This window comes from Serinus canaria, chromosome 4 (assembly GCF_022539315.1).
Source record: "Serinus canaria isolate serCan28SL12 chromosome 4, serCan2020, whole genome shotgun sequence".
NCBI lineage: Eukaryota > Metazoa > Chordata > Aves > Passeriformes > Fringillidae > Serinus > Serinus canaria.
This window is the reverse complement of record NC_066317.1, coordinates 48,970,367-48,994,223: the sequence shown is the minus strand read 5'-3', so window position 1 is coordinate 48,994,223 and position 23,857 is coordinate 48,970,367. Positions and strand designations below refer to the sequence as shown.

The following is a 23,857-nucleotide window of genomic DNA, read 5'->3' as shown; positions in this document are numbered from 1 at the left end:
TTTAAAGCTTGGGTCTATTTTTCTTGCAACTCATCTATCTGCTGGCTTAATGAAAGTGACAACCTTCTGCAAGCCTTGCCTTTCATGTGCTGTGTTTTGAATGAGGTATGGCATTCATAAGGTGCTGAAATTATGGTCCTCAGTGAGCTACATTTACAAGAAAAGTCTATTCTCTATCATGCTGTATACAAATGCTTCACTCTGTGTAAGTTTAAGGTGTTTTACCTTTAGGGCCATTGCTAAGAGTAGCACCTATCAATACATTCACACAATAAAAGTAATAAAAAAATAACTCAACCATTTGATTCACATGATCCCTGAAATTCATGCTGTAAGGCTACGTAATACATCTTTCTAATGTATTGTTTGTAATTATTGTTCTGCTATCTTGATTATTTTGTTCTTGTGTATATTCTCAACTAGTTCCTCAACTATGGGAATGGCACATGAAAATATCAGACACCCATACTTCTTGGTATGCTGAAAAGCACTTTTTGTCACTCAGTATGACAGAACAAAATGTCACTTCAGATGTCACTTCAGATGTGTTCATAAGCTTAGATATTATAATGCATAGGTATGTGTAATAATCAGCATTACATAGCTTAAGTTGATTTCTGTGGAACAGAAATGCCAGTGCTGCAGAAAATGTGAAATTAAAGTATTCAAACATGGCAAATGTCTTTGATATTCTCTATAGATACTATTGCCCTGTTGCAAAATAAAGTACAATATTAAAAAAAGAAGGCTGGATGTTATGCTTGTACTTTAGTTATGCTTGTACTTTATGTGATCATAAAGAGGATAGTTAATCTCTTCAGACTTTTTTTTATTTCAAAGATTCAGCCGATTAAGGGAAAACTACTTTGGGTTGGAATCACATGGTGGTCACAACTGTTTTGTACATAACACTTTTCAGCTGCTGTAGCAGCAAAGCCCTTTGCAGTTATTCCTTTTTAAGAATGCTGAATGGGAGTAACAGAAGGAAGGAAATGTGGATGCATTTTGGGTTGGCAGTCTGTTTTGGGTTCTTTATGTCTTTTAACATGGGTTTACAGTCTAAAAGAGACTGAGAACCAATAAAATGATGTAACAGCCTTTATGCTTATTGCTATTATTGAAACCTTTTATGCTTGCAATAAGTAGAGCTGAATCTAGTCTCATTTACTAGATTAATCGGAGTGAGTCCTGATTTATAGACAAGATAGCATAGGTGTTATAAGAATCTAGCCTGTTGTTTTTTTGGTTTTTTTTTTTTGTTTTGTTTTGTTTTAACTGCCAGGAAGAGAAATTTTGTGAAGGCTTGAAGTGAATGGAGTGCCAATAGGATAGCCTAAAAGGGAGCACAATGGGGTCGCACTTTTTAGTGTACAAAACCAGAGCACGGCTGGATTGTCCACATTTCTATACTTCATGTTGTGAAGTGATTCTCCTCCAGCCAGTTTCATGTTCTTCAGTTTCTCATCTGGTGAAAGATGCTCATTTAAGGCCTTGGTCTTTATCTTTAGCTTGAGCTAGATGAGGCTTCACTCATGTTACTAGACTAAATTTTGATCAGTTCTTCATTAGATGTGCTCCCATGGTAGGACATGGGTTACAAAGGCAGTGTTGTAGCCGGGGACAAAATCTCAAACTCTTCCCCATCTGTACCACTGAATCGGAGAGTCCAATTGCCTGTGAGTACTAGCTGGACAAGGGATCAATGATTCCTATTCAGAGTGGTTTAGGTTTCAGATGTAGTGAACTGCCCTCCAGAGATGTCTGTTTGCCTCTCTCAGCTCTGCAGGGAATCCAAAGCTACTAAGCTGGGAGGTGGAAGATAAAACAGCTTGCAGCAAAGTGCGATGGGATCTGACTAAAGCATTTGTGAGTGCTGTATTTTGGTTTGCCTGATCTTGGCAGACCAGGCAAACCAAAAAGCAGGTCATGTTGTTAGGCAGTGTTAGCAAAACCTTCTTTTTTTAATGAAAGATTCCAGCTAGGAACATGAACAATAATATTCTGTGGAAATTGCCAGCCAATAGAAAGGCAAGGAATCATGGAGGCAAGAGAAACAAAAGCAACAACACAGGGGAAAAAGAGTGCTTTCTTCCAAAAGCTCACAGTTAACAATGCCTATTGCATAACTCTGTCTGCTGTTACAGAAGAGTAAATGGAGATGTCAGAGGTGTCAGCTCAGTTGCATTAGCACATCCAGTGTTACAAAATGATTGCATCTTTAAATTGTAGGCTTCTCTCCTATGACCTCTTTTATTTCTGTGCCTTTTGAAATTACAAATTGTTTTCATTTCCAAGGCAACAGGCATTTCTGCCCTGTTTGTGCACGTATGGCTTCTTCAGCTGTGGTCTTCTGATCTCATCTGGTTTTGCTGCTGCAGTCAAACATACATGCCACATAACTTAGTTCAGCAAAGCTACCCTTAGGTGACCTGGAGTATTTTCTTATTATTCTAGGGCATTTAACCAAGCCCCAAAAATGCTGCCTTTTGTAGGTCAGTAAATATCAATACGGCAACTGTGTGCTTTCTCTTCTTAAATGTGTTAGCTTGTCTGCCAAACTATGGGAATCAATTCAAGGCTATAAAAAAATCACAGGGAAAAAAGTGGGAAATTGATCTGAAAACGTGTAACTTTTGCAGACAATTCAAATTTTTGCTCAATATTTATAGGATTTTTATATGACTACAGGACCATAGTAGTTTGTTACCAAGTCAGGTTGATTAGGTCAATGAAAAGAATAAAACTCTTGCACAATTAAAAAGTTGTGAGCAGAAGCAATGGAAAGGTATGTGACATGCAGTGTCTATTATATTAGTGTAAAAGCACAATTAATAGTGATTCGAGTCCCAGGAATATGGGGATTAAATAAATGACTCGAGAATCTATCCAAGTTAACATTTTCATTGAGCTCATTAAAATATGTGGGAGATTGGAATTAGACAATGCACTCCTGTATCTGCATTGGAACAGACTTTGCAAAAGTCAGGAAATGATCCAGCAATGACTTAAACGTTGTGGTGCATAACCTGGTATGACTCACACAGTTGGATGCACTACTGTTTTTTGTAAGACACGAGATAAAATAGATTAAGGTCATATTTTCTTTAGACAGGTAAAAGCATTTATCTGCCTAGGTTGTTATGGTGTAAAACATTGGGACCTTGTGCAGCCAATGAAATTCCCTGTCACTGCAGGTCTGTTCCATAGGCCATATCTGTTCTTTATGTTTACCTCCAGATACTGCAGTTTTCTTTTATGTGATCTTTCAGAGGTGCTGCTTCACATATGTTTTCTAGAGTATATTTATTCATAAATACATATATTCATAAATAGTCATAAATCTAAGCTTTTCTTTTTCCTACTCCAACTAGATTTGCTGCATCTTTCTTGAATCAGACGTTCAAAAGCATATTTGTATGACTACACACACACACACACACACACACACAAACACACACATATGTATGTGTTTATTCAGAATGCTGCAGAGCACTGGCAAGTGATAGGCTATTTTGCTGCAATTAATGTAACTGAAAAAGATGCTTTGAACTTCTCTAATAGAATGCACACAGTTGTGGGAAATTGTGGACAACACAATCATTATGCATAACTTTGCACCTTAGATGTCTAGATATCTGCCTGACCATTTGTATTAATGCCTTTTCTGAAATAATTTATCTATTTACAGTTCAGTTTAACCAAATTATGAAATTGTCATTAACATTTCTCGTAAGTTGTTAGGCAGATAGCTGAAGCACTCTGGACTGTCCTATTGCTAGAAGTGATCAATTTCATGCAAGATGCACTGACAGTGTACAGTACAAGATAAAAATCAAATCCTGTCACTGAAGATATTTAACTTTGTGTTGGAAAGAAGTATTGCTCACCTGGTTTGTTTTTCACCTGTTGCACCTTAGCTGATGCACAGAAATGTCCAGCAAAGCAAGATTAACAGGTGGATTGCTTGTAATGAGAGAAGTATATCATGGGCATACTTGTACACATATCCAGAAGCAAAACAGGCAGACAATTTTAGAGTAGTCTTTTTTAAGGGCAGCCTTTTTCAACTACAGTTGATGGAGATACTGCCTCCCCTTGTCTGACTAGCAGCCAGTCTACCCAATCCTATAGTGGGATTACACCAGCAGATCACAGGGACTCACCAGTCTCTGTGATCTGCTAGTGTAAATAAACTCTGTGTAAAACACCAGGACAACCAGCAAGGCAATCCTGTTCTGTCAAAAATATTCAGATAGACACAGTAGCAACATGTATACTTTATATTAAAGTAGACCATTTTAATAGAGGGCTAGAGAGTCACTGCATATGAATCTCATAAAGATAGTAAAATTTCTGTAGGAGATCATGTGCCACTGGAGCAATAATTCTGCTTGTGTCATTTGACATCAGCAGACTTTACAAAGTGTATTTAAATAGTAGCTTTGGGGAGAGACATTTCAGAATTTTACTTCAAATGAGAAACTAAGGAACTTAAATCCTGAAATAACTTTGGGGACTGGAGTCAGTATCCCTAAAAACATAGCACCTCTGCAGAGGACTGAAGAACAAATTCCTTGCCTCAGTCCTGCAGTCATACACAATCCATTAACTTTGGTTTAATTGTTGTAGAATACTGAAAACTACGTGAGGTGATACCCTATGGCCTTAGGAGAACCAAATTTCCATTTAAACTGATTGCAATAGAATATTTAGCATTTTGAAAAGCAGGGAACTAAACTTATGTGCACCACTGAAATAACTTTTACTTTTCAGATCCAGCATAATTTGTGTTATTTTCTGTTAATATGAATATAGTAGAAGTGAATTATTAACCTAGAGAAAATTAAGCAGTTGAGGTAAGTTTAATAGATATTTTCTTTGTCATAATTCATGAAGTATAAGAATACTATGCACTGATAGTAATAAGTTTTCAGATCATATAGTCTAAAATATGCCTCTCCTACAGGTCATGGGATAACAGCAGTAAAGGAAAAAGCAGGAACTACCCTAAGAATTCATAGTGGAAGTTCAGCATCTCTGGAAACAGCAGAGCCTCCTGCAGCTGAAACACCAGTTACTCGTAAGTTCAAGTCCACTGAAATTGGACAAAACTCGTTGACCCTGCCAAATCAGTTCCATTCAGAAAATGTTAAGATTTTGGTCACATAAACCAGTTCACAGTAATTTTTGACTTGCAGGGTTGAAATTATGCTGTAACCTGCTTGTTTTCTTTTGTTAGAAGCAGAAGATTCTCTGGCCCAAAGCTCTTCTGAGAATATTCCTTCTTCTCCTTCATCTGGATCTCGTGGCATGCTGTCAGCTATCACTAGTGCTGTACAAAACACAGTGAGTCATTTTAGCTGGTCACTCTTCTCTAATTATTATGCATTATTTTTACGTTCAACTTCACTGTAGGTCACATTTTTTAAGTTACAGGTCTTTGTAAAAACAGTTATTTTGTAAGTCTGTTTAGAGACTTTTCCATGACAAAATAACTTTAAAATTAAACTGTCTAATTAAAAAATAGAAATTCAAACAGAACTAACTCAGTTACTCTGTTCTCACCAGTTTCAGTAAAAAAAATATGGTCTTCTCCAAAACTATGTAGAATTCTGCAAATTTTTGGAAAATATTTTTTATAATTGTACCATCATCTGATTTTTTATTTTTACAGTTAAGTCCTTCCAGAGAAAGTGGGATGGGACTTGTTACCATTTTTGAAGGCAGATAACATAAGAAAATACTCCTTTTGCTTATTTTAAGGCTTTTACTAAGCTCTCTATTTTTAGTTCCTTTAGGTCCTTTACCTTCACCTCTTTATCTAACCTCTCATTTCATATTAGCCTTCCCAGAAGGGGGTCTGATTGCAAACTTCATGAGGCAAAATCTTTTGTTCACATTTCTTTCCTGTCATCCTTATATTTTGTGTGTTGAACTTCATCTCGTACCATATAGTTTCCAAATCAATTTTTGTGTCTTCTTCTTCCCCAAATTTTTTTGCACCTGGTGTTTCACTTGAAATTATAGAAGACTTTAAACATTTGCTGTAAAAGCATATAAGATTAATTTCCCACTGAGCAACTTTTTTGAAATGGCACTTCTTTTTTATTGTATATCCAGTTCACTCTGACTGCCTCATCACTCTAATATCAAAGATTTTGAGAACTGAAGGAGATTCCCATAGATTATTCCTAAGACTGTTTCTACATAACCTGGAGCATCATATGGCTTGTAGAGCTGGCCACCAGTAAGATTATACAAGAATTATACAAGATTTGCAAGTAAGAGAAATGTGCTTGTAGGCAGCCTGGAGAGGCTGCTATACCACAGTGATCAATGTGGTACAAAAAGAATCACTTAAAGTCTCAGTAAGTCACCTGTAATCCCACTTGAGACTTTGGAAGGGTTTTCCATTATATGCTGTGTTACATCAGCACTTGAGTATTTGACACACACATATTCCAGATTGAAATGGAAATCTTTAGCCAGTGAAACTTCTTCTTCAATGTACATAAAAATATGAAGACACAGAAAAACATATGTATTTAAATAGGCAGTTCCAGAGTCATCATAAGTGTTAAATTTTTTAAAATCCAGTAAGGCATAGTCTTCTGTTCATGATGGACTTGGCTCCATATTATTCATATCTAAAGCAAGTTCCTACAAACCTGATGCCATTGGATGAAATTAAAGTGAAATAGAAATAGAAATTAGAATAGAATAGAATAGAATAGAATAGAATAGAATAGAATAGAATAGAATAGAATAGAATAGAATAGAATAGAATAGAATAGAATAGAATGACAGAGACACAGAATAGTTAGAATTGGAAGGGAACTTAAAGATCATCTAGTTCCTATGTCCCTGCCTTGGGCATGGACACCTTCCACTAAACCAGGTTGCTCAAAGCCTGATCCAGCCTGGCCTTTAATACTTCCAGGGGTGGGGCTTCCATCACCTCTCTGGGCAACCTGTTCCAGTGTTTCACCATATCCTCATAGCGAAGAATTTCTTCCTGATATCCAATCTAAATCTATCCTTTTTCTAAGTAAAGCCATTCCCTTTTGTCCAAACACTGCTTGCCCTTGCAAAGTGTCCCTCTCAAGCCTTCCTATAGGTCCTGTTTAGGCACAGGAAGGCTGCTGGAAGGTCTTCTCAGAGCATTCTCTTCTCCAGGCTAAACAGCCGTGATTTTCTCAGACTATTTTCACAGGAGATGTGATCCGGCCTTTTTACGATTTTTTTTTTTTTTTAAATTTATAACAATTGTTACATTTCCTCTGGTGTAAGTAGTTCAGTTAAGTGGAAATATTTGTATGTTTTTTTTTTTTTTTAAACATATTCAGAACAAAGTAAATGCATCTTGTAAGTTGAAATATAGGAAATTTAGGGACCTGAATGTTCAAAGACTGTGTCTACAAAAGACACTCCTCTTTACAGTTCATATTAGCCTAAACTGGAAAGAAAATAACCACAAAGCATTATTTTATACAGGGGAAAAGTGTATTATCTGGAGGCTTAGATGCTTTGGAATTTATTGGGAAGACAACCATGAATGTCCTTGCAGAAAGTGATCCTGGATTTAAGAGAACCAAAACACTCATGGCAAGAACAGTCTCACTATCTCAGGTTGGATATATTTAAATACTACTCTGTCAATGCAATTTCAGGTTCTTTTTCCAGAATTTCACATGCCTCAGGGAAAGCCTTTATTTATTGCAGTAGATGCTGGCTGGGCTTATGGAAATAAATATTAAGTTTTACAGTTACTTTCCTTCTTTATTTTTCTTCATAGAACCACAAAAGATAATGTAAAATCATCTTTTCTGCATAATCATACATGCAATTGCTGATTTAAATAAGATAGTATATGTGATGATAAATCATTACACTCTGGAGGCAAAATCAAGTTGTTGTTGTTTTGTTAACAGCTGTAGATGGATATCTTCCAGCATAAATATTATTATACTGTTTTCCTTGAAAGTCAGTAATACTGGAATATAACAAATGTCTCATTAGGAATTAAACCTATAAAAAGTTGTATCTTGTGTCCATCTAACTTAATGGTATCTTCACACAGTTGTGATTCATATGTTTTAAAGCTCAGAGGTGAGATTAAAAACAGAAGTATAAATGCTGTCAGTACAAAATTATTTTAGTTCTCCAGACCCTGAAAGAAGGGCAAACAATAGACATTGAAAAGAAAGTATGTTTACTGCATGTTTACTTCCTTGTAGAGAAGAGTAAGGCGTTTTTCTTTTAATGAGATGTTTCATCTTTACTATTCATCATTGGAAGTTAACAGACTTACACTGTTATAAGTATAGAAGATCAAAAGCAGTTAGCTCTTGTTAAGGCCTACAGAGTTAAAATGAGCTTTTGAGAATGTCTCCTTTATCAACATGCATGGATTTGCACACAGAATCTGAAGCAGAATGCAGCATAAATCAGTTCTCAGGGGTTGCACTATCACTTTTCAGTGATCTGTTCATAAAACTTTGTGAGCTAACTTTTGAAGATGGAGACTTCAGAGGAAAATGAACTGTAGTGTAAATTTTAAGTCTTTTGTACTAAATGAATCACGGAAGACAGTATTGTAGTAATTTTGAATGGTGGAGTTACGTAAGTGGTGGGAGTTCACTTGTATTCAGACTTGTATGGGACCTAACATGTAGTTCAGAGGTATTTGCCACCTTTACTGTGGGAAATTCATGAGAGGCCACTTCATCTCGGAATAGAAGGAAGGAGGAGAAGATCCTATTGGATATCCTATCCCCTTCTATCCTTCTTATACACTGACAAAAGTGTATTAAAAGCCCACCAAAATATACCCAAGTATATAGAGAGTAGTTCTGCCCCACCTTTGGTATAACTCCTCAATCTCTTTTGTCAGTCCCTCTGTCATGTGAAACTGTCTTTAGTATTTGCTAAGGATATTTTATAGAAAATATTTATGCAGGTGCCTTATTTGTGCAAGTTGGTGTATAGGTCCTGAAAGTAATACTCTTCCCATTTTGTGATCTGTAGAAAGAATTGAATGACTCTTCAAGGCTGAACATGAAATAGTTATTTCTCTTTCATTATAATGGTGGGGAAATTTATTATATGGTATCTGTGGTTGACATTGCTTTTGAAAATATAAGTAAGATTTTTTTTGTTGTTCATCATGTTTTAAAGAAAGATGGTCAACATTGGGAAAACCCTGCTTAGAATACTGAATAAATATTTTATCCGAGAAAATTATCAAAAAAGAAGTTAGCTATTAAATCTCTAAAATTTTATCTCTTCAGGTGTGATATAATCCCAAATTTTATCACTACTTCTAGACACACAGAAGCAGGGAGTAATAAAATCTGTCACAGTTACAGTACTATCAATAAAACATAGAATGATATATATATTTACAGCTGTTGCGAGAAGCCAAAGAAAAAGAGAAACAGAGGCGGGCCCAGCAAGTTACAGTAGAAAGAACAGCACATTATGGACTACTTTTTGATGAATTCCAAGGTTTGTCTCATCTTGAAGCTCTGGAAATCCTGTCAAATGAAAGTGAAGCTCAGGTACAGTATGCACACAGCACAAATCAATATGGTTGGTAAAAAAATTTATCTTTACATTAATTTTATTCTGCAGGTGTATGTAGAATGAACAGTAAGTTTTCCATCAAGTTCAGAGAAAGCTGAATTGATCCCTTGGGCTAGCCCTGGGTTTTAGAACTCAATATATCTAAAATATAACTACAAGGTTAACTCAAAACAAACTTCACAACTGACAGGTAGTTTTGTTAAGACCATATGTAGTGTGCCATACAGAGCTTGTGACACTGCAGATGTCTTGCAAATTCCTTGCAGAATTTGCGAGGAGGTTGAAATCTTTTGGTTGAAATCAGGTACAGATACTTACATTCAGGAATTCCAGACCTGCTCCACGTGGAGGCTGGTGAATTAAAATTAGTTCCAGATTACTTACTCAGTTCTTATTGTGTTAGTTTTTAAAGCTACATAGAGCTACACCAATATATTATTACTGGAAGTATACAAATGTCTCTCTGAAGATGGTAATGTTAATAAGGCCTATCTGATAAATATGTATTTCAATTTCAACTCTCAATTTATTTGTTTTGCTAGTACATCAGTAGATCGCTGACAGTCGACTAATAGAATTTTGTAGATTCCTAGCAGTGTTATTTTTGTACTGAAATACAGTTTTCTAAATAAATTTATTAAAAACAAGTTTTCTTTTTTGTTTGTTATTGTAATTAGCATTCTTTGCCCTGTGAGGTGCTTCTTAAAATATAACCAACTTATGTTTTAAAATATTTTATTTGCTCTCACAAATAAAAGAAGCTTATATTAATAACAGTTAGGTATATACTGTCAATGTTGTTTTTATTTTTGGTTATTATCTAGATGAAAAACTATATGTTTAAACCACACATGTGTCTGCTTTTGGGAGCAAAAAACAAAACCAAAAATGGCCAAAACCCTCCATCCACTAAACAGGAATTAGATGGATGGATGGATGGATGGATGGATGAATGGATGGATAGATAGATAGATAGATAGATAGATAGATAGATAGATAGATAGATAGATAGATAGATAGATAGATAGATGGATAAAAAGAAAACAAGTTCAGATTAATTGCATGCATCAACAATATTTTTATTTTACTGTGAAATACCACAGGGTAAGTCAGGCATGTGCACGTTGTTCCATGAGGTTTCTGATGCACTTCATTTATGTCCTAGACACATACATAGTCCTACTCAGTCCAACAGGATTGATCGTGACTGGGTGGGTCAACAAGGCCAGTGCTCAGATTTGTGTTCCACTTACCATGCACAGATGCACACAGACACAGATACAGAAGGAGTACTGTAAAGAAACTTGAGACCACTTCTAACAGCCCAAAAGTCACAGGAGGAGTGCAAGAGGTACTGAAGACATGTGTGTTTAGGCTTTTTTTTTAAAGTTTCCATTAAAAGAAGTTTGCAGTTAGCCCTTGAAATGGATAGTGCTATAGAAAGGGAGGAAAAGGCTTTATGTAGTCCTTCACCACGTGACTCGAGTGCCACAGCTTTACCTTGGGTTTAACCCTGAGCACAGGAGCTGGACACAAGGACACAGCTGTAAGAAAGTAAAGCTGTGTCCAGCCTTGCACTGAGGTAGAGTGCACCTCTGTCCAACAAGCTTTAAAAAAGCCCCTTGAAACAAACATAAAGGTCAAACTTTGTATCAAGGGGAGTAAGGGCATTTCTCCTGGCTTCCGCAGGCAGAGGGAGCACTCTGCTCACCGAGTTATCACCATCTAACTGTAGTACAAACAGTGATTCAAAGAATCTGTTTCCATCCCTTTTAGGTGTGCCATCCTATTAGATATGCAGGGACTTACAGATAGCTGACCTATGCAAAGATCTGCCAATACATTCTTCAGAACAGGTAGACTGTCAATAATTTTGGCTGCATTTTGAAGGCAATCTTTTCCATCTCTTCTCATGAATGCTCAGACTAACCATTGTGCCGTGCTCTTTTTGCCTGCTGTCTTCATCCAGGCAATCCAAAACCAGTTTGCAGTTAAACCATAGATTTATAGTTCAAAATGCATGTTCTGGAGGAAGGAAAGGACCTAATGAACTGGCAAGGCTAGTAATTTTTGTGATACTCAACAAATTCTGTTGACAAGATGTAAAAATATTTCTAAGCTGGGAGATTATAGACAAGATTTGAACATAATGGAAGTTTCCATTTCTTAGTCTATTTTTGATTCAGGCTCCAAATTAACATTCAGTAATACTGTCCTTTCTTTTACAGATTCAGTCACATTTAGCAACACTTGATGGAGAACAGTTGGAGACTGTGAAAAATGATTTAATTGCTATAAAAGAGATCTTTGTTCCAAAGGAATTAGATGAAGAAGTGGTACAGGCACAAAAAGGTAATTAGAAATAGAGACTTAACCATATGAATATTTTCTACTTCTTTATCCAGTAATTTAAAAAATTTTAGTCCAAACTGTCATTTCTGATATTCTAATAGTCTTCATAATGTAGTTGCTGCAATGAATAATCTAAAAGTTCTGGAAGCTGATCAGTGCTAAATTTTGAATTTATATTTTAGCTGGAGTGTAAGTTATTGAAACATAAATATTAAATTATTTAGCTATATCATCAATGAAAGCAAAAAATGGAAAATAATACGTTTTTTGATAACTGAGCTTTTCTTACAGAAATTGTATAATCTGAAAGTTTTGAAGTACTTAGAAATGATTTTCTGTTCAGCAACTTCATCTTCACTTTCCACTCCCCTTGCTAGATGGGGGAAGAGATTTGAGTATCATAAAGAAATTTAAGAATCCTAAATTTTTTTGAATGAAATTACTTTGAAACATAGTAGCAAAGCTGCTTTATAGGTTTTGCTTGGCAAGATGTGGCACGTGGAGTGTGAGAAGGAGGCTAGATCAGCATAAGTGTTTCCATAACTGTGACATGGCACAGCATTGAAGAGAATGGGCCGAGCTCCCAAAAATTACAAAAAAATGGGTGCCTGCTTTGGTTATGGGCAAAACAGGTGTCTTAAACAGGTCAGAAATGTTAGCAGTTCCCCCAGCAGGTTAGAACAGAAGGGTAAGAAGTCAGCTTGAAGGCAGCATGCTTCATGTCTCCAGGCCTGTGAGATCTAGCAGCAAAAATCCCCTTGACCTGACTGAAAACTGGGTTATGCCATTGTACGCCATAGTGCTGTGTTTTGGAAATAAAGAAACATAAAAGGATATTTCTTCCACATCCTCTTGATCTTCTCAGGGTTACTTTGCCCATAAAACCTACATTTTGCAAGATGGTGAGATAAGATTTCTTTAGCCTTCAGAATAGCAGAACTGTGTTAACATTCACATGTTCTTTCACATGTTCTAACAGGAGAGTAATTTCTTCTCAGACTGCTCTTTCTGGCAGTGCTTACTCAGCTTGCCTGATCCCTCTCACAGGAAACTCATTGTTTCTCATTGAGGGGAACAGCAAGTGCTCAGCACAAAGTCTTAGTGTGGTAAAGTTTTGTGCTGTTTTTTCCCCTCTTACCTGCTCTTTAAACCCCATACCTCTATGGAGTTGTGCAAAATAGAAGTCAAGAAAATGTATTACCTGCTTAGGAGTGAGGATTCATGACATGTCTGTTGTTCCATAATTTCTGTGGAAAGTAGTTCCTTGCTTTGAAACCAGTTCCCAGGAGAAGCTCTGTTTCTTGCACAAAGTGATGTTTTCTCTGAAGGTCAGAAGTTCTGGTTTTTTCAGTAAATCACAACTGCTTATCCTGCTCCTTTAAACATTTACAGAGGTTTTGAATGGGCTGCAGCCAAGGCAGTGAGCACCTTAAAGAAAGAGACCAAACCAAAGTGTGCTGCAGATTTTCCCTTGCAAAAGCAAACCACTCATCAGTGAAACACATTGCTTCCTCCCAAGACTGCGGAAACAACTATGACTGTTGTCTGGTACAAGCAGCAGAAGGCCACACACATACCTTTGTCTCTAATGTTTCCTCTCACTTTGATTATGGAGCCCTTTCATGCATTCTTCAATGCAGCTTCATTTCAGTTGTTATGAAATAATGAGAAGAATATTTGAAAAAGTGGCTTTACCTACATTTTAAAAGCTATTAACACCAAAAATTTCAGACTTGAGGTTAAATAAGACAGTAATCACAGTGAACAGTCAATTGAATATCTCAGTTATCAATAATTTGGGTGCATATACATGCACACCTCCACACATTCCTTTCTTGTGTCACTGTCACTATTTTTCGAGTGCTGGAATACTTGGTGAAACTCTTTCACTGGATGTATTTGGTCATGTAAAGTACTATAGCAGTAACACTCTAACAAAAATTGTCTTGTTATTTCTTGCAGCAGATACAGGAGAAGAGTTTGTCAGCATGCTCACAGAACTGCTGTTTGAATTGCATGTTGCTGCAACTCCTGACAAGCTAAATAAGGTTAGCACCTGTTACTGATCTGCCTTCAGTTTCTTGGGCAAAGAAGGAGGGCTTTGTTCTAAAATCTGACACAGAGCAGTACCCAGTTCACTTCAGACAGCTCAGAAAGCAAAGCACAGTAGACTGAGATAAAATGCTGAATATAGAAAAGCTTTCACAGAAGTGAGATGATTAAGGCAATGCAGTTGGACGAGCCCTTTCCAGTGTTAGAAAGCTTGAATCAGGGGTGTCTCAGCAGAGCAGGGCTCATGAGAACAGCAGATTTGGTCTTACATCCTGGGACAGAAGTCAGGTTCAGAATAATTTTTCTTGCTCTAAAAGTGAGTTGTGTGCCGCTCTCTGTAGCCAGAGAGCTACTAGCACAAAAGTGAGATGTCCAGGAGCTAGTCACATAACTAGTCACATTTGTACTATCAGGTCCCTTTAAAGCTGGTTCGTCTGCTGATCTTAAGCTCAAATGAATATTTATCTCTCTAGCTAGATAGATAGACTGTGGACAACTAGCTTAGGCTTAGATCTTAATGTGTTTGAATTTGATTTCATGTTAAAAAAGAGACATCATAAATTTCCGACTAAGCATAGCAGTAGTTTGAAGTTGTATAAAGCCTCAAGACTCTTCAGCTTTGATCTATTTGTCTGTCAGGGAAAGCAGCTCAAGTGATTTTATATTTATTTTTCCTTTAAGAATTTAATATATCTCTTTTACCACTCCAATTTTTTTTTCTTTTTTATACACATTTCTTATTTTCTTATTTGGGAAACTGTGTAAGAAAAATTTCTGTGTCAGTTCTTTTAAATGATGAATGTGAAATATTAACTTTGGAATTAACACCAGCTGTATGTGTTGGTTAGGAATATTACACCTTTAGAGGAATTTTATCCCTGGATGATCCATCTTTATGCAGTCCAAAATGCTTTTCCCTATACAGTTTCTTAAATGTACACTTAACTAAATGCCTCTCAGAGGTTTGATACTTTTAAATTTCTGAGTAAAAAGAGGAAGTAATTAAATGTATAGTTAATTGATGTTCAGGAATGTCATCTCATAGTCTCTTCTCAAACTGAACTTTGGGGTTGGGTTCTTTGTTTGGCAGGCTAGGAAAAAGGCTCATGAATGGCTGGAAGAAGCCAGTTTGTCCACCCCAGTAGACATAGAAGAGGAGCTAAATGAAAAACCTGAAGAACCTGCTGAAGAAAAGACTCAAAAAGACAATAAAATTGAGAGTGATAAAACAGGAGTAGAAAAAAGCAAAACTGTGGAGGTAAAATAACTTTTGGAATATAAGTTTCGTTAAGTGATAAGATTGTTTTTTCATGTGTTGGCTTTATGTTATCCTTATTTTTTAAATTTATGGAAGTAATAAGAAGTAGTAATACACAACTATTCACCGTAGACCCAGTTGAAGACTAAAGTACATAAATATTATTACTGTTATTCTGTTTCCATAAGTAAATATCAAAGTGACAGGTTCTCTATCACATTGTTTTTGTGGTTTTATTTCTGTGGTTTTGTGTGTATGCATGTGTATAGTCAACATACAGTGAGCTGAGGGATTCTGAGGTGTAATGCCAAACATTACATGCACACTGAAAGTTGCGTCTCCGTGTTTCTTAGTATCTCCTTCTCTCAGTGACAATACCTGGGAAAATGTTCAAACTATTCAAAGTTTAAATTATAAACAGACAAAACAGAAATATTTAGGCAACTAACAACTGTTCATTCTGTTTATGAAAGATAGCTCTTAAGGCTGAAAGTGTTCATTCAGACAGTTCTGATAAGGTTAATTGTGATTGAGTAGTTTCTGTCAAGTTAATGGCAATATTAAATGCAGTTGCTATCTTTGTTGAGATTGTTATTTCTAGTTAGAAATTATCTGTTGTGTTTCCTTACAAACAAGTCTAAAGAAGAAGACAGAATATATACACTGTATATATTACAGATTTTTATGTGATTGCAGATTACCAGCTGGCATCAGCTTGTGAAAGCTGTAACCCCATAGTGCTCCATTAAGATTTCTATAATTGTTGATAAAAGCCAATTTTTTAAGGGGCACGTTATCTATTTCTGCTCTAGAGATTCAGCTAAGGGATGACTCAGTACTTTTGGCTCCACATGAAAATAATTATGATTATGACTTATTCTGGAGTTTAAGTATCTTTATCTTTGTTAGGACAAGGTTTAAAAGTGGTATGTTGAAAAATCTAAGAGCCTGACCTAGTTCCCAGCCAAGTAAACAGTAGACTTGATCTTACTAATTTTTCAGAACAAGTAGAATGTATGTAATTTAAAATCTGTGGATATTTCGTTTTCCAGTATTGTTAGTGAGGATGGCTGATTTTACTTCACCATGTATGTGTTGGTATTTCCAGTTAGGGTAGGAAGGGTTCCTATGTTTAAAATTCTTTTATATGTATATATCTATAAATATATTTATCAGTGTTGTTATTATTGATTATATTATTTCCATTTTTAATTTAGGAAATCTACATGCTGTCCATTGAAAGTCTGGCTGAGGTAACTGCTCGTTGTATTGAACAGCTTCATAAAGTAGCAGAATTAATTCTACATGGGCAGGAAGTAGAAAAAACAGCTCAAGATCAAGCAAAAGTACTGACAAAGTGAGTATTATGTACTTCATACATGAGCATTTGACATTTGTATAGAACTCATGAAGTTCTATTTAGCTTGAAGGCACAGTAAGTTCATGGATCAACAAACAGCATTGGATTTAGGGGTCCTGGTGCTATATTTTCTCATGAAATCAGGTTCTGTAGGCTACCTGTCATTCTTTGACACGGCTGACATATGTATGTTTACAAAAACATGACCTATGCGCAGGCTAAAAGCTGTTTCTGCTCCAGCAAGCAAATGTGCATGCCAACTTGGGTTGCATTTCCTGTTCTGCAGAAGATACTGTGCCTGCATATATGGAATTTGTTTTTAGAGTGTACAATGCAGACCTATTATCTGCCAACAGAGTTCATTATCCAGTGTTTATCTGCCAAAAATATACAGAAATCAATCTGTAGTTCTAAACAATAGACCACATTTGTTAGCAACTTTGTAGTTAACCATAGTGAAACACCCAGAATTTCAAGAAGCCAGTTTGTCTAGTGGGACTCCAAACTAAAATCTCAAGCTCCCTGTAGTTATTAAGTCTACTGATTTCAGTAAGTTTTCACGTTAAGATCTTTTAAGCAGTTGACTCCTAAGTAGTAAAAATTTACCAAGTGCTTATCCTTAAGAATGCTACTAAGAACAGCAAAGTCCATAGGAGGACTTCAGTTGAAAACAAAGCACTTAAGTATTTTTCAGAATCAGAGCCAAGATACAGTGCACCTTGTAGGATGAGGTCCTATGGGATACACTTGGGAATGTCTAGGAAAACAACGAAAGATCTCAGAACACAACTAGGTCTTGTTCTCTCATATTTTAACCACAAGTGGCCTTTCCTTTTAGCACACAGTAGATGTTTTATTGTTCAGTAGAAAACTTTTCACTGCTCTCATTCAAATTTGATTTATTTCCAACAGTATTCCCAGAAATTGTGTTGCTTCAATCATCAGAAAAACTATAGTTAAACTAGAAGTTTAGAATTTAAACAAGTGAAACATTGCATTGTCAAAAAAGACTGGTGTGTGAAACAACACATCATTTTGCTGCTGTAGTCAGCAGTGGATTTTTCAGTGAAGGAATATAAAAACTTTATCATGAACAGTTTGTGCCTAAATATTTTAAAAATATTTAGAAGCAAAATTGCTTTGAGAACATCTTTGCTTCCAAGATAAAGTTTGTTATGAAGTTTTTATCTATTGATAGGTCAAGGATGTATCTTTATATTTGTCTCTCTTGTTTTTTTTAAACCAGTTTAACAAGTGCCATGTGCAATGAAGTTGCATCTTTATCAAAGAAGTTTTCTGATTCTGTAACAGCAGCTGGGGTAAGATGACAGCATTTTCTGTAGCATTTGGGCTTTTTTTAGCATAGTTTACCTCTTGAAACAGAAATTCTTCTGTGGGTCCAGAGGCTTTATATCAGCAAAAAGGCCACTTCTTTCCTCAGATCAAGAACACAGAGCACTTTTACAGCTCTAAAAGTTTATAAGCCTTGATAGACGACCCCAGTTCCCTGCCTTGTAAAATCTCTCTTTCTAGAAACCACTTCCCATTTTTCCTGATCACCACTCAACACTTCTCACATTGAAGGGCCCCACATTTGAAGTTACACAGCTTGAAGATAATTTCTTCTCCAACTCAGCTTATCCCTTTTGAACACATTTGTATAAAAGTCATTAACAGATTGTACTTACAGTACCTTAAGATGGTTTCATGAGTTGTCTTCTTAGCCTTTACTAGATCTCCTGGCTTAGCACTGCAGTGTTTTCAAAAGGTTTAAGAGATTAGAAAATCTGTTTGGTCCAACTTAAAAAAAAAATCACTCTGACTTCGATCACAAGAAGACGTTCTTTTAAGAACGTCCATTTATCTATGATCATCTTTGCTAGAAATAGTATCCTGCCTTTCAAGATGTTTCAAGGATGACTGACATCTCAGTATTACAGCAGGATTCAGAGGTAAAAATTGTGCAGTTGCTGAAATCTTCTGTAAACATCAGAGAAGAGCAAATTCTGTTTCTCCTTGTTGTTCCATGAAAACATTAATGTAATTCAAAGGAAATTTTTCCAGTTTTCCATTAACGCTTACAGCACATCTCTGAGCATGTTTTTTCATAGTTATTTTTAAAGGACATGATTTATGTCTTTGCTTTTATCATTAAAAATTTACATAACTTCCAATTACTGCAAGGAAAAATGCTTATTTTACATTTTGGGATTGTACTTTAGCATATATCTGTGGGACACTTTAAATAAATGCATGCACAAAAATATAAAAATAAATTGCACACAAAATATTAAACTGGCCCACTAAACAATGCATTTTGTAATGGATTTTCTAGTAACTGAGAGTAAAAATGTACTTCTTTTCTCTTACCATCTCTCCTTGGTTCTCCCATCTTTCTCCAAACTAAAATTAAGAAGTTTCATGTTTCTGTAAATCTGTAATATGAGAGCTGCAAGGTTGTAAGTGGAAATCCTTCAATTAAATTAATCAGTGTTGTGTTCAGTGTTGAAAGAAAACAACTCTTGCTGGAGGTTACTGTTGTTCTTAAGAACCACAATGCAAAGAACAGTGAGAATAAAAAAGGGAAGAACTTTTGCCATTTTAAAAAGTAGAGGAGCTAATGAATCTTTATTTTCTAGCCTCTTGTAATGTCACTACTCATTGTATCTGTCTTCCTATCTGGTGGCTGAGGAGAAGGTCGTGCATGCTGAGCTGTTTCACTGGCCAACCTGCACTGCCCAGCACATGTGCTGCCTCCACTTTGGGGATCTAAGTTTCACCTGGTTTTCCTTCTGTCGGGGACCTTTAATCTGGTCCTAACCACAGATATTTGTGTAACTTCTAAGAACTTCATTTGTCCTCTGACATGTCTTTTTCCTTTTGGTGTCCTTGAAAATGAGCAAGGGGTTAAAATTTTTGTGGGATGTGAAAAATCACTGATAGATGGACAAACAATGTCATTACATAAACCTCACACCTGTAGGAGGTAGGCAGTTTGAAACTCTGTGGTACATGAATTAATGAAGAAGTAAAACCTTGGGCCTCAGGGCTCATTGTACACAGAGCTCATTGTATTCTGTAATAGAAATGCATAGGGTATACTGAGGTGTGGTTGAAATGCAGACACAGTTACTAGCAATACTGAGATAAACAGGCTGAGTAAGAATCAAGGTGAAAGAAGACCTCTACAGAATTCATAAAACCACATCTCAGATATCAGTATATTTCTGTTAAGTGTATTTCTTGACCTGGTTTTTCATTCTGTTTTCTGATTTACAGAGCAATATGAAGGCAGAGGTTCTTAACCCCATCATCAACAGTGTGCTATTAGAGGTAAGCTCTACTTCTTCACATTAGAAAATGTTCTAATATAATTATTTTAGATGAGGCAAGCACATTTATTTCCAAAGGCAAAACTATTTAAAAAGTAATGACAATATCATTCTGGCTCTTCAGTGCCAGAATATAAATTTTGTGTTCAGCCTCTCCCACAAACACTGTAGTAGTCAGGTTGCATTTACTGAGGATTCTTAAGAGCTGTATGACTGAAGTGAGGCTGGACAGCTCTGAAACTACTGCACAGCTCTGCTGCTGTACTGGTCAGAGCACAGTAACAAATTGCAGTTTCAGACTATTCTTTCCTTTAAAATTTGGATTGTAGGTATGCTACAGTGTTTCTCATCTGCAGGCGTTTAGATTTTTACAAAGATTCACAGTCTAGCAATAGCCTTGGTCAGCACATGGATAACCATGTGTCAGACCACCAAAATGTTCATGAGTGATCTCTTTTATTTGACACTATGTTCTATTTTTCTTCAGAAAAGCACAGTGAATAAAACATACTTCAATTTTGCCAAGAAGAGGTTGAGATGAAGTCCTCATAAAGTCCTAAAACTCATAGGAACTGCAGTGCAAGTTTTTAACTCTGTTAGATCACACTTCCCTTAAAGCATAAAGAAACATATAGTAGTGACCATATTTTGTCATTCTGTATTTAATAGCTGCATTCCCTTAAAAATAAGGAGAAGATTGCTTTACAATAGGCAATTTTGCACTAAATTAACAATACCTTTAAGGAAAATCAAGGAAGGTTGAATAGAGCTGTAGTGAAGACTACCATGCAGTTCCTTTTGTTATAGGGTAAATTTGCTGTGGCTGCTGACTTACCTTCCTGTGCTCCAGGAACTGCAAAATCTAGGAATATTTAGAATTGTTTTGTTTGGAATACGATGTTTTGTACTTCGTAAATCCCATAGTTGTATACAAACATGTATTAATACAGTCTAGGATCATAGAGAATTACAGGGCACTATACTGTTCAGTATTAGAAATTCCCAAAATAGTACTACATGTTAAAGCCAATAATTTGAACTGTTAATTTCAGTGACACTTCTCCCACCTATAACAAATTCAAAATTAGTTCAGTTGATGGAAGGTCTAGCTGGTTTGTGTTTAAAAGTCAAATCTACTTCTGAACACTGTTGCATTTTATTCTACTCATATTACTAACAAAACTGTCTTAGAGTTCAAACTTAACGGCAGTCAGATTTTTCTGTATTTATTCAGGCTATGCTACTACAGATTCTAAAATCTTGTGTGAAGACAATGCTAATGTAGCATGATGCAGATGTTAAAAAAAAAAGGAAATAAAAGGAAAAGTCCAGTGTCATTCCTGAAGTACATGGCAGCTGTACTGATGAACCACATGTTTTCTCCCCACTTTAGGGCTGCAACAGTACTACTTATATTCAGGATGCTTTCCAGTTACTGCTTCCAGTTCTGCAGATTTCCCATATCCAGACCAGTTGTTCAAAAGCCCAGGAGCTGTCAGCTTGAGAGCAACCACAGACCTGAAGTCTTGAGCTATGCCAAGAGAAGAGCTGGTACAAGAGATGTCTGGCCACTAGAGTTCTTTGAAGACACTAAATGCGGTTTTGCACACACAGTACTGAACATTTCAAAACTTTTTCAGACTTTAAGACTTTAGAAGTAGTTAGTAAAGTGAGGAATTTCTTTTCCAGTGCAGTTCATGCTTTGCATTAATTTAAACAGAAGTTTCTTGATATTAGCATTGACTTAAATACGGATCCTAAATGTTGACCCTTTCAGTTGTAAACAATGTATGAAACAAATTGGAAAGTAAAGTTTCTTAAAACATTTCACTTCAAATTATCATTTATATTGTTTTTATTGTAACTGAAGTTTAGAAACTGTATTTCAGAAGATGGTTTTGGATTTTAATTTTGCCAACATGAACAAATTATCAAAGTGTTGAGCTTGTTAAGTATTATTTCCAGTAGCAAATAATAAAATCATATTAATATGTACCACTAACATAACACTTTGTATTGAAGGAGTTGCACAGCAATAAGTATTAACTTTACTAAGTGAAAATTATGGAGGTTGTACATAAAGAATTATACTGTAAAGAAATTTTCTGAGCCAGTTAAGATTACAGGTATAGCTCTGTATTTGCTGATCCATAAGTTTATATTAATTTAGGTCCATTTCATCATTTCAATGGTTGAACAACACAGGAAACAAAAGTAATCTCTTTAATATGCAAGGGATAGAAAATTTCCCTTTTGTTTGGCAATCAAAATACCTGCTAAACAACCTTCTCTCAGATGTATTACCAGGTTAACACTTTGGGGGTTACTGATGCCAACAGTTCAGGAATAGAAGTTGTAGCAAGAAGTTATGAAATAATTGCTTTGGGCGTGGAGGTCATATGTCAGAGCAATCATCTTTTTTCTGAGGCAATAGTTAGGGCATAAGCAAGCAATAGGAATGACATTTCATAACAACACTAGCAACCATGCTAATTTGTCTGTATCTTTAAAATACTGAGCTTTGGACCTAAGAATTTGTTTAGGCTTAGACAGGAAGAAACTTCCAATATTTTACATAGCATGTTCTCTTGAATTTTTGTCATTTATTATGTTTCTTTCCGTTATTTTGTATTTTTCTCTCTTGGTATACTCATAAATTGTATTTAAGTGCTAATTTTTACAGCTAACATGTTAATACATTTAAGCGTAGTTCATACGTCATAAAAGTAATGAAATAGATTGTGAGGCAGTTTCTGTGTTTGATAGAAGAGAGAAACCGTGTATCTGCTTTGTACATGGTAATTTATGAGTCCAAATAAGTGGACAGAAAGGTCTTTTTGTGTTTAAAACTATTGTGGTCCCTGTTCCTCTGTCACACTCATGGTGACTTTTCCATTTTTTGTTGTTTAGAGATGAAATTTTCCCTATCCCTGAAATAAGGTTTATTACGCAAAATCTATTGCCTGGCACCCTGTAATTTAACAGACATAGAGATATCTTCCTGGTTAAGTAGAAGATGTGCAGTCTTCAAATTCATTTGTACAGGCTGAATATAATATCAGAAGCCTCAGGGGATAATGTTTGAAATCACTGAGGGGCATTCTTAAGACAAAGATTGCTTGTCTGAGATACTCCTTACTAGAGATTTGTTGTCTTGCTTAAATTATGCATTTATGAATAAAGTACCTTACCCTGAAGTAAAAGAAGCTACAAAAAGTAACATGAAGACCTAAAGTATTTACATTCATACAATGTAGTAAGGGGAACAAGGAAGTATGTAAGCATAGGGATACTCCCATCTGATCTTAGATTCAGTCATCTTCTCCTAGGAAAACTGAATGTCATATCTTTAAATCAACTTTTGGTAAATAATATTCCAGTAGAAAAGTACTGTATGGATATAGCCAGAATATTTTGTTTACACGGATTTGTATTTTTCCATCAGTCAAATAAATAATTTGAGATACTGAACTGAGACAGTACACTAAAAGGGAGTGGTTTGAAGGATAATGTGATGGGAGTATATTCTCAGTGAAGTAATTTATTTCTTGTTTTTGATTTACCTTTGGAATGATGAGTATGATTTTACTGGGAGACTGACAAAAAGAGATGCTGCCTTAAACTTTTAGTGGATAGTGTTCTTTCTTTCATCACCGCCCTTTTCCAGGTTAGTACACTGAGCCTTGGCACTTGGCAAACTACTAGGTTTTAAGTGCTTGTGAAAATTATCTGATTTCTTGAGCAGATGTGTTTTCCATGGCATTCCATTCACTTTTGAGCACAACCACCCTGTTATGCAGCGACAAAGGAGGCAGGCTTGTGCACTGACTCAGTTCAAAATTTGTAAGGATGAAATTAAAACAATGTCTGCATGCCTACACCTTGCAGATGATCCACAGTTACAGGTCATCCCTGAAG

The 23,857-nt window shown here is 35.9% G+C and overlaps 1 protein-coding gene across 3 annotated transcripts in view; it reads left to right on the top strand.

The window, feature by feature from the left end:
• Positions 1-21,769, top strand: part of FAM114A1 (family with sequence similarity 114 member A1) — a 29,122-nt gene extending 7,353 nt beyond the window's left edge. For all 3 annotated transcript variants that reach the window (XM_009100070.4, XM_018925656.3, XM_050973749.1), the window contains 11 exons: positions 4,967-5,080; positions 5,240-5,346; positions 7,495-7,629; positions 9,408-9,560; positions 11,814-11,937; positions 13,900-13,985; positions 15,080-15,247; positions 16,465-16,604; positions 17,854-17,926; positions 19,887-19,940; positions 21,333-21,769. In XM_009100070.4, coding sequence (XP_009098318.1) covers positions 4,967-5,080; positions 5,240-5,346; positions 7,495-7,629; positions 9,408-9,560; positions 11,814-11,937; positions 13,900-13,985; positions 15,080-15,247; positions 16,465-16,604; positions 17,854-17,926; positions 19,887-19,940; positions 21,333-21,443 — 1,265 coding nt within the window. In that variant the 3' untranslated portion in view covers positions 21,444-21,769. The remainder of the gene's footprint in view (positions 1-4,966; positions 5,081-5,239; positions 5,347-7,494; positions 7,630-9,407; positions 9,561-11,813; positions 11,938-13,899; positions 13,986-15,079; positions 15,248-16,464; positions 16,605-17,853; positions 17,927-19,886; positions 19,941-21,332) is intronic.
• Positions 21,770-23,857: the final 2,088 nt, after the last annotated feature.